The 14,887-nt window shown below is 37.1% G+C and overlaps 1 protein-coding gene across 8 annotated transcripts in view; it reads right to left on the bottom strand.

Annotated features, from left to right (window-relative positions):
• The window catches only part of LOC124723161 (neuropathy target esterase sws), a 201,895-nt gene that overhangs the window by 32,701 nt on the left and 154,307 nt on the right, over nt 1-14,887 (bottom strand). For 6 of the 8 annotated variants that reach the window (XR_007006522.1, XR_007006521.1, XM_047248357.1 and 3 more), the window contains exons 22-23: nt 9,775-9,891; nt 6,513-6,626 (exon numbers count right to left, since the gene is read on the bottom strand). Coding sequence is in view for 6 of the 8 variants with exons in the window: in XM_047248357.1 (XP_047104313.1) it covers nt 6,513-6,626; nt 9,775-9,891 (231 nt within the window). In the remaining 2 variants the exon portion in view is untranslated. The remainder of the gene's footprint in view (nt 1-6,512; nt 6,627-9,774; nt 9,892-14,887) is intronic. The other 2 variants (XM_047248358.1, XM_047248359.1) reach the window with 2 other exon arrangements.

Genomic DNA, 14,887 nt, shown 5'->3' with positions numbered 1-14,887 from the left:
GCGTTGATCTTGGACGAAGCACTACTCTATCAAAGGTGAGAAAAAGAGTGTGGCTGGGCACTAAGGAGGAATCTACCTTTTTCATTACACGATGGACGGCAGTGACACCCTGATCAGAGAGGTAAGATTGGATTTCGGCCTCGGTTAGACTGTTGAACAGCCTGGTGTAAATTACACTACAGGAAAAATTTAAAGTTCTACTGGCCTCGACACAAAAAGGGTAGCAACGGAGAAGTGAGGCAGTAAGCAGTTGCTGTGCTCGAGAATCAGAAGTGAGGCAGTAAGCAGTTGCTGTGCTCGAGAATCAGAAGTAATCTCCAAAAGCAAAGTGCCATTCTGTAAATGAGAGCACGATTTCACAGGGCCGGCAATTGCATCAACACCTTTCTGAATAATAAACAGATTTACGGTGGTGAAGGACTGACCGTCTTCAGTACATGTAACCACGAGGAACCGTGGTGCAGCAGGAAGGGTCTTGGGATCATTAGCCTCATTACGTTTACGTTTCATAGACGTTGATTGGGAAGATGATTAACTCATTGCGAGAAAACTTCCCACGATTGCCAGCATCTCCGATGGCATGTTCCTTCCAACTGGGGGCCCCCTTCACAAGGAGGCACACCCGCCTTACGTGATCATTCACACCACCGGTCACACCTCTCGAACACCTGACAGAGGGACCAAGCAGCAATTTGGGAAGGTTGCAGCTCAGGCAATCACCCCTCCATGGGCCTGGCCTGTACCAGGGGGTATGTGCGAACCCTACCTGTCTCCCCGGGGCTGGGAATTACGCGTTACCTAATCACCTGTTACGCGTCAGATGCATGGGCCGGCCTTCAGGTGCACACAAGGAGGATGAAGAAAAGAGGAATCTCAAACGCTGCAGTGGAGGAACAAGAGGAGAAGGGAAACAAAGAAAGGAAAAAGGAGCAAAAAACAAAGGTGAGACTGTTCTTACGTCAGTTAAAGACAATGCAGAACATTCCCAATAACATCCTAGACATGTTTCCCAAATGAGAGGAAAAAGAGTAGCAAGAGGATAGACATGCAGCACAGAAGGGAATAAATGTGACGACAGGGACCCCGTGGTAGCCAAGCACGAACCACCAAAGAGTGACGAGGCCCCTGGGGTGGGGGGAGTCCAGACATGATGGAGATTAGGTTTTGAAATCCTCTTGTAACAAGCCACTAGAGATGGTGCACAAACTCTAGATTGGGGGAATGATGGGGAAGTAAACCAACTATGCTAGAAATACATTCAACGAGGACTAGAAGCCAGTAATGACAGGATGTCTTGGCTCATTGGGTTTCGCTATCTTGGGAAGTAGGCAGAAAACAAAAGTGTTTTAAATTTAGTGAAAAATTAAATGAAATCTGGATATGTCCAACTGATTGTATTATGTCTGCATTTTATGTTGGCATTGTCAGTAGCAAGCTGTTAGAATTAACAAGCAGAGGCAAATTGTCTTAACAAGCAATACCAAACACCTTGCTACTGAGTGTGCTGTGGGACATAATACCAGAGACTTTGACATATGTTTCACCTTGTAAGTCATCTCGATGCTTCCCCTCTGAACATGTATTTCCAAATTTCAGAGATGGATGCTAGCTCTCAAACATGAAGTGGGCTCTCAGTCCTCCTAGACTTCATTTTCATTAGGTTAATCCTCTTCAGTTTCTCTCTCAAATCCCCTTCCTCCTTTTAACTATTGACATTCTACATAATCCACATCTCTGTCTGTATACCTGTTATTACATCACTACTTTTTTTTAGTTCTGTACTTGACAATGGGAATCACCTTTTAACAACAGTTCCTCTTCTATGTGGTTTTCCATATTTCCATTTTTTTAAATAGACATCCTTATTTGTGCATTTTTTTAAATAGACATCCTTATTTGATCTTTTTTCGATTTCTATGATTCAAACAGTTGTTGATTTTTTCTAAAAATACAGAATTATTTGGGTGGTTAATCTATCCACTCTCATTCTGTATACATTTTCAAAACAGATCAATCTCTGCTTTGTAATTATCTCCAATATTTCATGCAAACTTCAATAACATTCATCATTATTTCTCTCTTTTTTTGTCTAATTTTGTCTAAACTAGGATCATTATTTCCTTCCCATTCTTCTTCTTCTCTAGATCTGTAGCCTAAACAGATAATTCTAGATTCTAGTGTGTGTGTGTGTGTGTGTGTGTGTGTGTGTGTGTGTATGCACACTTTACTAATCATCATCTCTCTCTATCTCTCCCCTTTTCTTTTCTTCTTTCATTTAAAAGTGAAACTGTTTCATTATTAATACATTCTAAGCTACATACTTTTACCAGTGTTCATAATGGCAAAATCAAATCTTGTACAAAATTGCTGAGGCTTTCATGACAACTTGTTGACAAACTGCCTTTTAGCTCTCACCTCGGGATAATCAAACAAATTCATTAAACAAACGTCAGTCAAATATCCTGGCACAAAAGCCAACAAGCAACACTTCAAATCTTGTACAATTCATGATGGGCAAATTGTAGCTTGGTACAAACATACACACACACACACACACACACACACACACACACACACACACACAGCACTGTAACTGTGGCCAGTTTCCACACTGTCCGTGAGTTTATAGAGCACCTGCTGGTATCCACACCACAATATATCCTGTTGCCCATGTGATGTATACGTAACTTTCTACCAAAACCTTACTCCTGATCACTTGGAAGATACTATGCAAATTGCGAGTTAAACCTACACTGTATACGATAAATTATGAAATGAAAGGAAAAGTTTTACAGAACTATAAATAAAGAAACCTTGTATTGACTGTAATATAAAATGATAAACATATTCTGATAACCCTGTGATAAAACAGTTGCAAGTGCTGCCCCACTGTATATTAGGCTATTGGTCCTTAAGGATCTACACCTGGAGTCAATGGCCAGTTCTACTAAAGCACTTCTATATTGAAAAACGTCAAACTTGATGGCAGGCAGAATATGTCTGACAAATTATACTTGTATGCAGTCCAAAGCAAAGGAAAGAGTCTGAAAGGCTGTGGAAGAAGTTCCAATCAGAGTAATATGCGTTACATTTAGCAGCCACTGATGACTGATACATTTGCATACATTAGGGGTTGTCAATAGCCGATGTTTATTAACCAGAATAGGTTGCAGAGGCACTATCAGAGAGGAGTGTGATTCTTATAGCTTAGCCACAAATAAGTTGTATGCATGGACAGCAGCAGGCAGTTCTCATCACATAATGAGCTCCAGTTTTCTCTGGACAGTTATTCTCAACATGCACTGAGCCAGATGATCTGCGAAGAATTCAAAAAAGTATGGCAATATATGCATTATCATTGAAAGGGATCAATATCAAGGTAGAGGTGTCCTTGTCTGCAATAGCATCTTAGTGCAGTGTGGCATAGTGCACGCACCTGTGTGTGTGTGTGTGTGTGTGTGTGTGTGTGTGTGTGTGAGAGAGAGAGAGAGAGAGAGAGAGAGAGAGAGAGAGAGAGATACAACATCCAGTCAGTTGACTGGCCAATGAGGTGCCTCCACCTTAATCTTATTAAAGAGTTGTGGGGTTCCCATTTACTGACACATGGGTGTCCTTTTACTCACTCCACAATCCGTAGTTTCTAAATATAACAGATGGCAAACCAAACATGACAGATTACATCATTCTATTGGTGTCAACAGGATTTTTATAGTGCTGTTCTAGTAATAATCAAATGTAATGTGTACCACTGCAAATTTTCTCTTCCTTTTTTAATTGGATTCTTCAAAATGTTAAGTTTATATATTACCATTATTTACAAGGAATGGAGCTTCATGTCATTGTTTACATTAGTACACTTCACTATTCACCTGTAAATGAAATATTTTCTAAATACCACACTTTTCCCAATTTTGCATCCAAAGTATACATGAGGATAAGTGAAACATTGCTACTGATGGAATAAAACAACATATAACAATATACAAGACTGTTGAGCTCCACTGTAAGTGGACCTACTCCCAACTACACAAAACTATTTCTAATGGTAAGTTAGTAGATATGTTTCAGTGTGTCTCAAGTCAGATCATTTGTAGTGTAATTTTTTTCTTAATTCTGGAAAACAACATTCTTGTGACTGATAAATCATGACTTATTGTGGCTTTGATATTGATGTTGGACACATTAGTTGGCAGATTTAGTGAGGTTTTGTACTTGGAATATAAAACTTTAATGTTTGTACATCATCTGGGATAACTGGTGCTTTAGAAGTAGACTGATTTCCGACTGAAGAAGTGATACTTCTGTGGATTTACATTTCATATAGGTCTAATGTGTAATCATAGCTTAAGAAATTTTTGACAGTAGTTAGAAGTATAGTTTACATGACAGTTTTCTTTTTGTTGACAAACACTGGAAAGTGTAGCTAAAATACAAATAATGGAAGGAGAAAAGGTAACCACTTATGATACAGATGAGGCGTTGAGCTGTTGACAGACACACAAACTGCTCTGAAATCATCATTAAGCTCTTGGACAATGTCCCTCCTCAGAAATAAAAGACTATTGGCTCTGAGGAATGATTTCAACCTTGTTTTAGTGTTTACTGAGAGTTCAGTGTCTGAACTATATGGTGAGTGGTTACTTTATGCCTTCTCTTTCTGTTGAGTAGACGTATGTAGAGCTTCTCATATCTACTCCATACTTTACTACAAAATTTGATGAAAAATGTAAAGCAGTCATCATACTGAATGTTAATTAACACCACAACACTTCACCATGCGTCATACTAAAGACACTATGCTCTCGCCTTCTTTTAATTTATGTCTACATGATTGATCTGCAGTTCGCAGTTAAGTCTTTGGCAGAGGACTCTTAGAGCCACTTTCAGATTATTTCTTTACTGTTCCATTCTCGAATAGTATGTGATTAAAACAATGGACTCTTTCCATGCAAGCTCTGATTTCTGTTACTTAATCATGATGGTCATCTTTCCTCAAATAGGTGGGACTTTCATTCAAAGATTTCAATGCAGCAAAAAATGCCTTTGTTCTAATGAGTGCCACCCAAACTCGCTTATGAAAGCCATGATACATTCTCTCTTATTTTGTAATAATACAAAGTGTGCCACCCTCCTCTTAACTTTTTTGATTTTCTCCATCAACCCAATCTGGTAAGGATCTCATATTGTGCATCAACATTCTGGAAGAGGACGGACAAGCATAGTATAGGCAGATTTTTAGTAGATTTCTTGCATCTTTTAAATGCTCTGCCAATAAAACACTGTCTTTGGTTAATTTTCCTCGCATTATTTTCTATGTGGTGGTCACTGTAATCCCTAAGTACTGTGTGAATTGACAAGCATTAAGTATGTGTGATTTATCACATGAACAAAATTTAATGCAACTTTTTTAGTACTCATGTGGAGGACATCACACTTAGCACTATTCAGATATCTTGTTTAAATCATTTTGTAATTCATTTTGATCTTCAGAAGAATTAACAAGACAGTAAGAAAACAATCTAAAAGGGCAGCTCAGATTGTCTCCTGAATAAGTTATATAAATTAAGAACAGCAGAGAACCCATTTCACATAGCCAGCGATGAGTGGACCAAACTGTTTTGATAGAGAGGGTGTTTCAAAGTCTTTGCATCAAAAATTTAGGGAGAGAGATCACGTTATGGAACAAATTTTGTTAGAGAGAGAATGTTTGCTGACACTTCCCAATGATGCTAGATGTCTTTATTGAATTCACCGGCCCTGGGACGATGAAGGTTCACTGAAACAGAAGGGTCTGCTAATCATCAGGTGTGCGCATCTGCACACTAAATACCCCAGTGAATTGACAGAGTAATTTTCAACAAGAAAACCTTAAGAACGAATGTTTCCAAGCAGAGAAAGATATTTTAGAAGCTCAGTTTCCCCCTTTTCATACGAAGTAGATGACTGGATTATAGGCAACACAAATTGCATACAAACCCCACAAAGAGCCTATGCCCTGCCGCCCCTCATGGACATAACCACTTATAAAAGGTGCCTACCATCATTGGGAAGCATCAGCTAACATTTTGTCTCTAACGATAATTGTTCCCCATCATGTGATCTATCATCCCTAGACATATGAGCCAAAGATTTTGAAACACCCTGTATTTGTCAACAAGATTAAAATTCTACTTGGAAAACTTATTTTTAAACTGAACTGTGCACCTTTATTTTGGTTGCTATGCCCAATCTATCAAATTAACGGCATGTAAACATTTCCTTTGAACTTTAGCTTCCAGTTATTTGTAGTTCCATATTCCAACAATTTAAATTTTCCTTTGTGTCTGTGTTTGCTGTATATATGGAGAGACTTACACATAACAAACAAACCTGTTAAACACCTCATCAATGTTAGTGAAATGTATGTCAATGTGAAGCACGGAAAAACAGACAAATGCAGCCTCTGAACACAAGTATTTGAGGAGAACTCTAACTACTACAAGCACTGTCAACAAAATCTTACCAATTCTTACCTGGGACATTGTCTACATAACATCCATCTAGAAGTAAATGACCATCTGTTTCACACATTGGAGGTAAGACACCAGCTATTGACATACTTGCACGAACATATCGCCACAGGAGACCTAAAGCAACACCTTCTAACCAATTTTGACATACATAAGAACCCACCACAGCTCTGTAGAGTGTATGTACAGGAAGGAAGCACAGAAGCATTAAACAGGACAAGGTGAGAAAGTTATTTGTTAGTAATGAACAGCAATACACAATAATGAGAACATAAACTGTGGAACAACAGATAATTGAAGTAGTCTATTGACCTTTCTAAATCACTCATTATATAAATATTTCTGCTAGAAACACCAGTAAATCTACTGGGTAGCACAGATTTCTCTAAGTATTATATTTCAAAAAGCAGCACATTTTTCATCTATGTTATCTCTCGTATTGTGCCCAAATAGAAGCAGTACTAAAATCAAGATGATGTGAGAAACAATATATTTTCTGTATATTTTATATTCTGAAGTTTAGACTCATAATAAACTTTTTTAGACTCAATTTCTACTATACAATATTTTTGTATGATCAAACGTGACCAAACAAAAATAAAAGAGCATCATCAGTTATACTTTCCACTCTTCTACAAACACTTCCACATCATAATATTTATTGATTTACAAAATAATATTTGCAAAACATTAATATTAGACACACACAGACATGCATGAACAGCCCCCCCCCCCCCCCCCACACACACACTTCAATGTGTATAAATGAGACTGAGCTATGCGAAAGTCATGAGAAACATATTACGATATATGATACAAGAGTAATTCAATTTGATGGAACTCTAATGAAGAAAACGTTCAGAAACAAAAAGAAATCATATTATTTATTGCAAAGATTTGATGCTTTAATGATCAAATTCAAAGTGCAGACTGGAATATTATATTACAATTGAGGAAAGAGTCCATTAATGCCCAAGGAATTTGCACAAAATCAAAGACTAATGTGAAATCCTAGAAAAGGAGGAGGGAAATGATAAGACAACATTACGAGAAATGGGATGTATACAGATTTAAGATAACATTGTACACAGACCAAGACTCGGATCTAATTCTTTCCCTGTGGTGACAAGTCATCTCCCCACAATCATATCCCATAGACCATTTCAAAGGATAATTCTATTAGTACCTCTCTGAACTTTACATATGCTCTCCTACACACATTGTTAAATTAGCATCTCCAGGGGGAACTGTATGGTGCAGAAAGACTCTTTGCTACAGAATGTGTACAACAATTACATTTCCTCACAGACTGAAACTGAGTATCAGATTGGAATACAAACTACTTTGATGGCCTTCTTGGATGACCCCCTATGGTTTGAGTCATCAACTGAATGTCTCACATACTACTTTAAAGTTTCAACTGTCACATATCACTAACCCCCGCCCCCACAATATCTGATGCAGAGTAAAAGTTTCCTTGTGTCCTCTGAAACCATATGATGTCACAAATACTGTCTCCATGAAACGTATTAACAGTTGTGAATATGACAACAATCAGAGTGTAATGAGATGATGACAATGAAAATTCGTGCTGGGCCATGACTTGAACCTGGATTTCTCACTCTTCGTTGTCGTCATTCCATTATATAGCTGATGGTTGTCCGTATTTGCAACTGTGAGTACATTTCATGTGTTTCATAATGGCTGTAGTCGCTGCAGTGCACGGCCCTTCGGACTTGCATCTGTGGTTATCCCTTTGGACATGCATGCACGTCCGAAGGAACATTGTACCATAATTCGGAAAAACACAGGCACTGCAATATGGTAACACTGTTTCCATCTTTTCTGCTTCTAATAATGTGGATGGAGACACTTCTTTAGTAATTTTTAGTATGTTTTATAATATGTTGAATCACGCACACCATTTTTTCCTCAATCTCTTTGTATATCTTATTTCAGACAATACTTTTATTAAATCATATCTGTTTTTCAAATCATGACATGAAGAGACTTGTGTAAAATGAGACAATATGTACTGCTAGACTTCAGGAACTGATTCATAAATTCTTATTTCTACAATAAAATTGCCTTTGTGAGAAAACAATCCAACACAGTAAATTTTTTATTGGTAATGATCTTTTCTAACAGTCATTAAGCTCTTAGAAATATTTAACCTCTTTACTTTACAGTTGCTGACAGGAAATTAGGATGATTTACATGCAATTTCATGCATTTTATGTTAAAAACAAATTACTATGTATTACTAACATACTGTTAAGAGCTAAATGACAGGTGTCATACAACAGACTTCCATGTGCCATTCCATATAACATAACATGTTATTCAAAAAATTTTAGAGCAACATTGCTACAGGTGTGACATGCAAGAAACATAAGCTGTGAAAAGTTACGCATAATGTACAGCATTGTAACATTACAGTCTCTACTAACTGAAAACATAACAACTGAAAATGCTATAGACACTTTAAAAACAGCCCTATAAAAACATGATTCATATCATATGTATTTTTGGTCATATTATAATGCAAGAGAAAAAAACTGTAATCATCTGGAAAAATTATCATACCTGTTGTATATGATGGGAAATATTGTTGATGACAGCTTTAATATAATTTCCCTTGCTTACTACACACTTCTGGTTAAGTCTACACCTAATGGTATACTCTACACCTAATGGTATGCACACACCCACCAAATACTTGCCCTGAAAAATAAACTTTTTCTATCCAGACTCAAGCTACAAAATACTACCAATTTCTATACTGATCAGGTAGATACCAATTCTAGTTACACTACACTGACACGTGAAGTCAGTGATATTAGGTACTGCGGCTGTAGTGATAAACCAAAGTGCTTTTTATTCTGTTTTTTGACAGTGTTCCTAACAGAAATAAAAAGCTCTTGTAACAATATAATAAGTACTTTGATATTTCTCTACCAAGAAAATGTCTTAAGAACAGAAAGTAATAAACAAGGGTAAATTGAAATAGACATAAAAGCTAACCAAATAAACTGCAGAACATCACAGTAAGATTATGAGAAGAAAGAAAAACTTCCCAAACTTTTATAGGAACAAGCAGAAAAGACAGTGTTGATAAGTAATTATTCTGAAGCATTAAGGACCAGAACAGTTTTACTTTTTACATACCAAAAAGGCAGCAGATACGTGCACTGTGTAGTGGCTAGTCAAACAATTTCTTAGGAATAAAGACCATGAGGATGGTCAAAGTGTTCTTTTACTTTACCTGGCAAGTTGTTGACATAGCCACCATCAAGAAGAAGGTGGCCATCAGAGGGATCACACAATGGTGGCATGTATCCTGAGAGGGACATAGATGCTCTTATATAGCGCCACAAAGAACCTGAAATATATTTCACTGTTTACGAAATAAGAAACTTACACATTCAACTTTGGAAAATGAGCCCAAAATACTGTATGAGAGATCCTCAAATGCACCCAATATAATTGGTGGAAATATAATCTTTATTATCAGGCATGGCTCTGCTGTTTCTTGCCACACAAGAAAAAGATCCTAAATTTCAAGATTTGTAAAATGTTTGAATCACTTGCACACTGGTTCCAAAGTTTTTTTTGAATGATTTGTTCTATTTTTCAAAAGTTACTGTGACTGAATTATGTAACACTCAATTAATTTTTTGTGTGTTCAGTCTTACATGAACAACAGTGTTTTATTCTTTACCTTTTCTGTCAGAGAATCAAGACAGTAAATTCCCCTGGTAATTGTTCCACTAATAAATGCTCCATTAATAGCAAATACATAAAATTACTTTGGAAGGTCAATTAACTATGTTACAGACATAACATATAAAATATTGCAAACCTTCTGTCAGTTAGTTAAAATAGATATTCACTAGCTTAAGAAATACAGCATGTGGCTATAGAAACAGAACACGCAGAAATGAATATGCCTGTACCCGTCAAATAATGACAATTGTGTACATAATATGAAATTTCGAGAAAAATTACACTCAAGGTGTACACACACACACACATACACACACACACACACTCTCTCTCTCTCTCTCTCTCTCTCTCTCTCTCTCTCTCTCTCTCTCTCTCTCTCTCTCTCACACACACACACACACACACACACACACACACGCACACGCACACACACAAACTTTTATTTGCAGAGATGGAATTTTACAATAAAGTTTTATGTTCAAAATATACAGAAAACCAAGTCCCACCCATGAGTCAATGTATCACATGTACTTTTTACCAGTAGTGCAATTTGACTTTTGACTTTTATTATTCTGTCCTCCATCCTTCCCCCTTCTCTCAACTCCATCGCATATATATGTTTAATTTTGTTTGCAAAATTTCTGTCACGCTACATTGCTTGACAAAACTGTTAGAAATACCTGAACATTCATTTGATTTTGTTTATATATTTCTGTCTGGTCCTGAGCATAACAACCACAGCTTTAAAACAAGTTGCCACTGCCTACTTTATCCTAAATGCAATATAACGCTGCTTATGCTTCAAGAAACACTCAAGGCAGGGCTTTGGTCTGAAAGACTGTTATCTTTCATACTGTCAGCTGTGGATGATACGATTAAAAATACATATATAAACCCCCCCACCACACACACACACACACACACACACACACACACACACACACACACACACACACACGTATGTTTCAGTTGATTTCTGTGGCATACCAATTTCTGTAACAATTTAAAGTGAAGTTGCTAAGCTGTTAATAATGGGTTTGAATAGGTAGCACACTATTTGGCGTAAGCCTTCTCTACTACTATCACTACTATTGCCATTACTACTAGCACCACACCAATGCACTGTTGTAGTCGCTGCTATTGCTGCTGTTGCCCTCACATAACTTAATCACTCTTGTTCCTCTCCATTTCTGCACCATATAAATTTTCTTGTATTTGTGATTCTCTGTAATGCAAGTACATATTTAATAATTAAATGAGTCTAATACACTGATATTCAAATAGTACAAGCTCCTATGTCAATAATGCTGCCACTATGAAATGTGTCTTACCAAGAAGCTCCTTTTATGTAAGTGTTAACACCAGCATAAAATGTGTCCATATTGTCTGCTGCATCTATATTACCTTTTCCCTTTCAGTAGTTTAGCAGTGAAAACTTCACTTGTAACCCTTCTCATCGTCTCCACATGTGCAACAGACAAATTAAGGTATAAATCTTAGTTTAAGACTGCTCTCATATTAAAGTGGACTTACCATAATTACGTAGCACCAATTTCATTGAAAGCTGAACTTCAAAAGCAATTAATAAAGTGAAAGTAATCTTGAAAAAGCCACAATTAAATTTAAATAGGTGTTTAAATTATGCTATGACTTTAGTTGGGGTCAATCATCAGGTTGTTGCATATACTTGTTGACATTATTATACTTTTAATTTGATAACGAACACCATGCTGAATATTGGTAAGTGTTGTGGTTTGTTGGTGATAGGAAATATGCATTATATAAATGTAAATATCTACATTTAGTTTGACACAATAGAAATACTGAGATGTAGTCTGGCACAACAGAAATACTGAGATATAGTCTAACACAACAGAAACACCAAGACATTGTCTGACATAACATAAATACCGAGATGAAGTCTGACACAATATAAATGAGGATTTAAAGCACATTCACTAATTAGAGGGAAATGCAAAATTACGTCACTAACACCCTCGATTTTGGTTGAATGTAGTAACACAAGCTTGCAGTTTATAAGGAAATTAAAACGATATCTGATTGTAGAAATTTGTTTAAAATTATCTAAATGCACATGTAGTGTGAATAAAAAGTTCTCAGTTAACTTGCCACATCAAATTTGGTTAAAATCCCAAGCTTCCGACGATTGCCTCCATCACTGGCATCATCATAAATCAGATGAGAGTAAGTTTTGTGAAATCATGATAAGCCTTGGCATGGTCTTCCTTTTTACAACAGTACCAGTAGAAAACACATTAAAACAATTGGCCACTCATTTCTCTCACAACATTTTAAAACTGTTCTGACAAGCCTCGATAACCACATATTTATTGTATAGTGGAAATTATTATGAAATGACTGGTGAAACAGACACGGGTTTGCCACTTGTCACCAGCCACACCTAATTTTTACACAGAGGGTGTCAAAGAATGAGCATTCTACAGTGCCCCCTCCATCCATCCTGCTTCTTCAGAAATGCAGAATATACATTTTTAATCTGGCATATGAATGGTATAGATAAAAAAACCTATGCATACAGACCCATATCTCAAAAGGCATAGCTTCCACCATCCAGCTCAGAGGGAGCTGTGCTAAAAACCCTAATACACAGAGCCAGGGCTATTTTGGACAAGGATTACCTCAGCTCCAAGGTTAATCACCTGATGATGGTGTTTAGGAGTGGATATTCTGTCCATGACAGAACATTTTCAAGGAAATCAGGACATGATGCCACCCAACCAAGCCTAGAGGATCAACACACAGCGTGGCATCCATTCTGTGGTGCAACAACTGTAAGATAGGTAGACTCGTGAACAGGCAATGAATCAGACCAGTCTTCTGGCCACCCAGCAAAAATAAAGAAATGTTGTGACCTCTTAAAGATTATCTCGACTTGAGGGTACCGGTGATTTATAATACTCCTCGCGAGTGTGGCAGCAGCTACGCGGGGCAGCCTATACGGACTGTTGCCGATCGATGTGTTGAACATCACCTTAAATACAGGGATTTTGAAAAATCTGTGGTGTCCAAGCCTGTTAAATAAACACTACCTTGTGTTCAGAATTCTGGTCCATGCAAGAGACACTGGATAGGGAGTACAAATGTAATCTGTGGATACAGATGGCATCTCCTAAAAATGTGCTATTTGTTACATAACCAGCCAATCAGACGCTGTCCTCTGGGCATGAAAATGGGAGCCTTGCCAGTTTCACAGCAGTCAGATTTAGCCCCTGATGACAATGATGGAGACAATCATCAAAATTTTTACCCAAGGACTACTGTCTTGATAGGCTTCATAGACATACTTTCGAGTGTGTGTGTGTGTGTGTGTGTGTGTGTGTGTGTGTGTGTGTGTGTGTAAATAAACAGAAATAATGATAATTGGTGGTTTATCTTTAAATATTTGAGTTTCCAAAATTGTGCATAAGCATGTTTACGCAACACATGAATCGTCCATTAACAATGTACTATGAAGCTTAGCAACATTTTGCATGTCATTGTGCATCAAATTCATGCAGCTATTTGGTGACGTGTTCATAGTAATGGCATGAAACAAAAAAAATATTTCAATATTTACAGTTTATTTAAAAATCCATTCACTGGGATTGGTTATGCAACTTAAATATGAAATTGTTACATTTTTCTATGAAAAAAAAATCATTCTGGTTCATACAATTCTTGATCACGGGACTATATTTATAGTAAATATTTTCTCTCCCAGGTAAATGGAGAATATGCTGGGATTAAAAATTAAAACACACTGGAAACTGGATATCATAATAGTCACAGAAAACAACTAGTCCGATAAAAGTAAGTGTCCTATACTTGTTATCTGAAAAGAATAATTAAAGCATTTGTCATTTTCAAAGGTATCTCTAATAATTAGGTGTAGTAGTGATCACCATACACGTAAACGACATAAGAAACCATCAGGCACATCTATTACAATACAATCTAGATACTGAAGTTGATAGTGTGCAACAAAACTGGGAAGGGGGGGGGGGGGGGGAAGGGTGGAGGATAGAAAGTGATAGAGGGGGGGGGGGGGCTGGGGTAGGGGACATATGTAGGATGTGTTTGAAAACTGTGAAATCACCAGAAGAGATGAAGTGATGGGGAAAGAGGATAGGGTGAAGTAGTACTGGTGCTGGCAATGGTACTGCTATTCTGTTGAACTCTATAGAATTTTTTTGGGAGGGGGGTGGTTTGTTTAACTGACATGGAAGAGGACTTCCATATCAGTTAAACAAACCACCCCCTCTTCCTCCCCCGGCCAAAAAAAATCTGTAGAGTTCAACAGAATAACAGGACACTCAACAGTGCAGTTATGCTGCCATTGATGGATGGAGATGGTTGAAGGACTGTTGTGTGGTCTGATAAAGTTATTTAATAAGCCGGTTGTCCGTTAAAAGGTTATGTTGGATGTGATTTTTTTTGGAATGACAGAGTATTACTAAAGGGAGGAGGAAAAGGAGTGTGACAAGATATTATAGAAACTTCAAAGGTACTATAATAGTTTTACATTATTTAATAGCAACAGAAATTATGTCTTCCTCAGTAATACGATGAAAAATGGTAGTTAATACTCATGCTTTTACAAATACACTAATTGCAGTAGAAATGCTATATTC

The sequence above is a fragment of the Schistocerca piceifrons genome, chromosome X, assembly GCF_021461385.2.
Source record: "Schistocerca piceifrons isolate TAMUIC-IGC-003096 chromosome X, iqSchPice1.1, whole genome shotgun sequence".
Lineage (NCBI taxonomy): Eukaryota > Metazoa > Arthropoda > Insecta > Orthoptera > Acrididae > Schistocerca > Schistocerca piceifrons.
The sequence above is the reverse complement of the archived record's forward strand: the minus strand, read 5'-3'. Positions and strand labels throughout refer to the sequence as shown.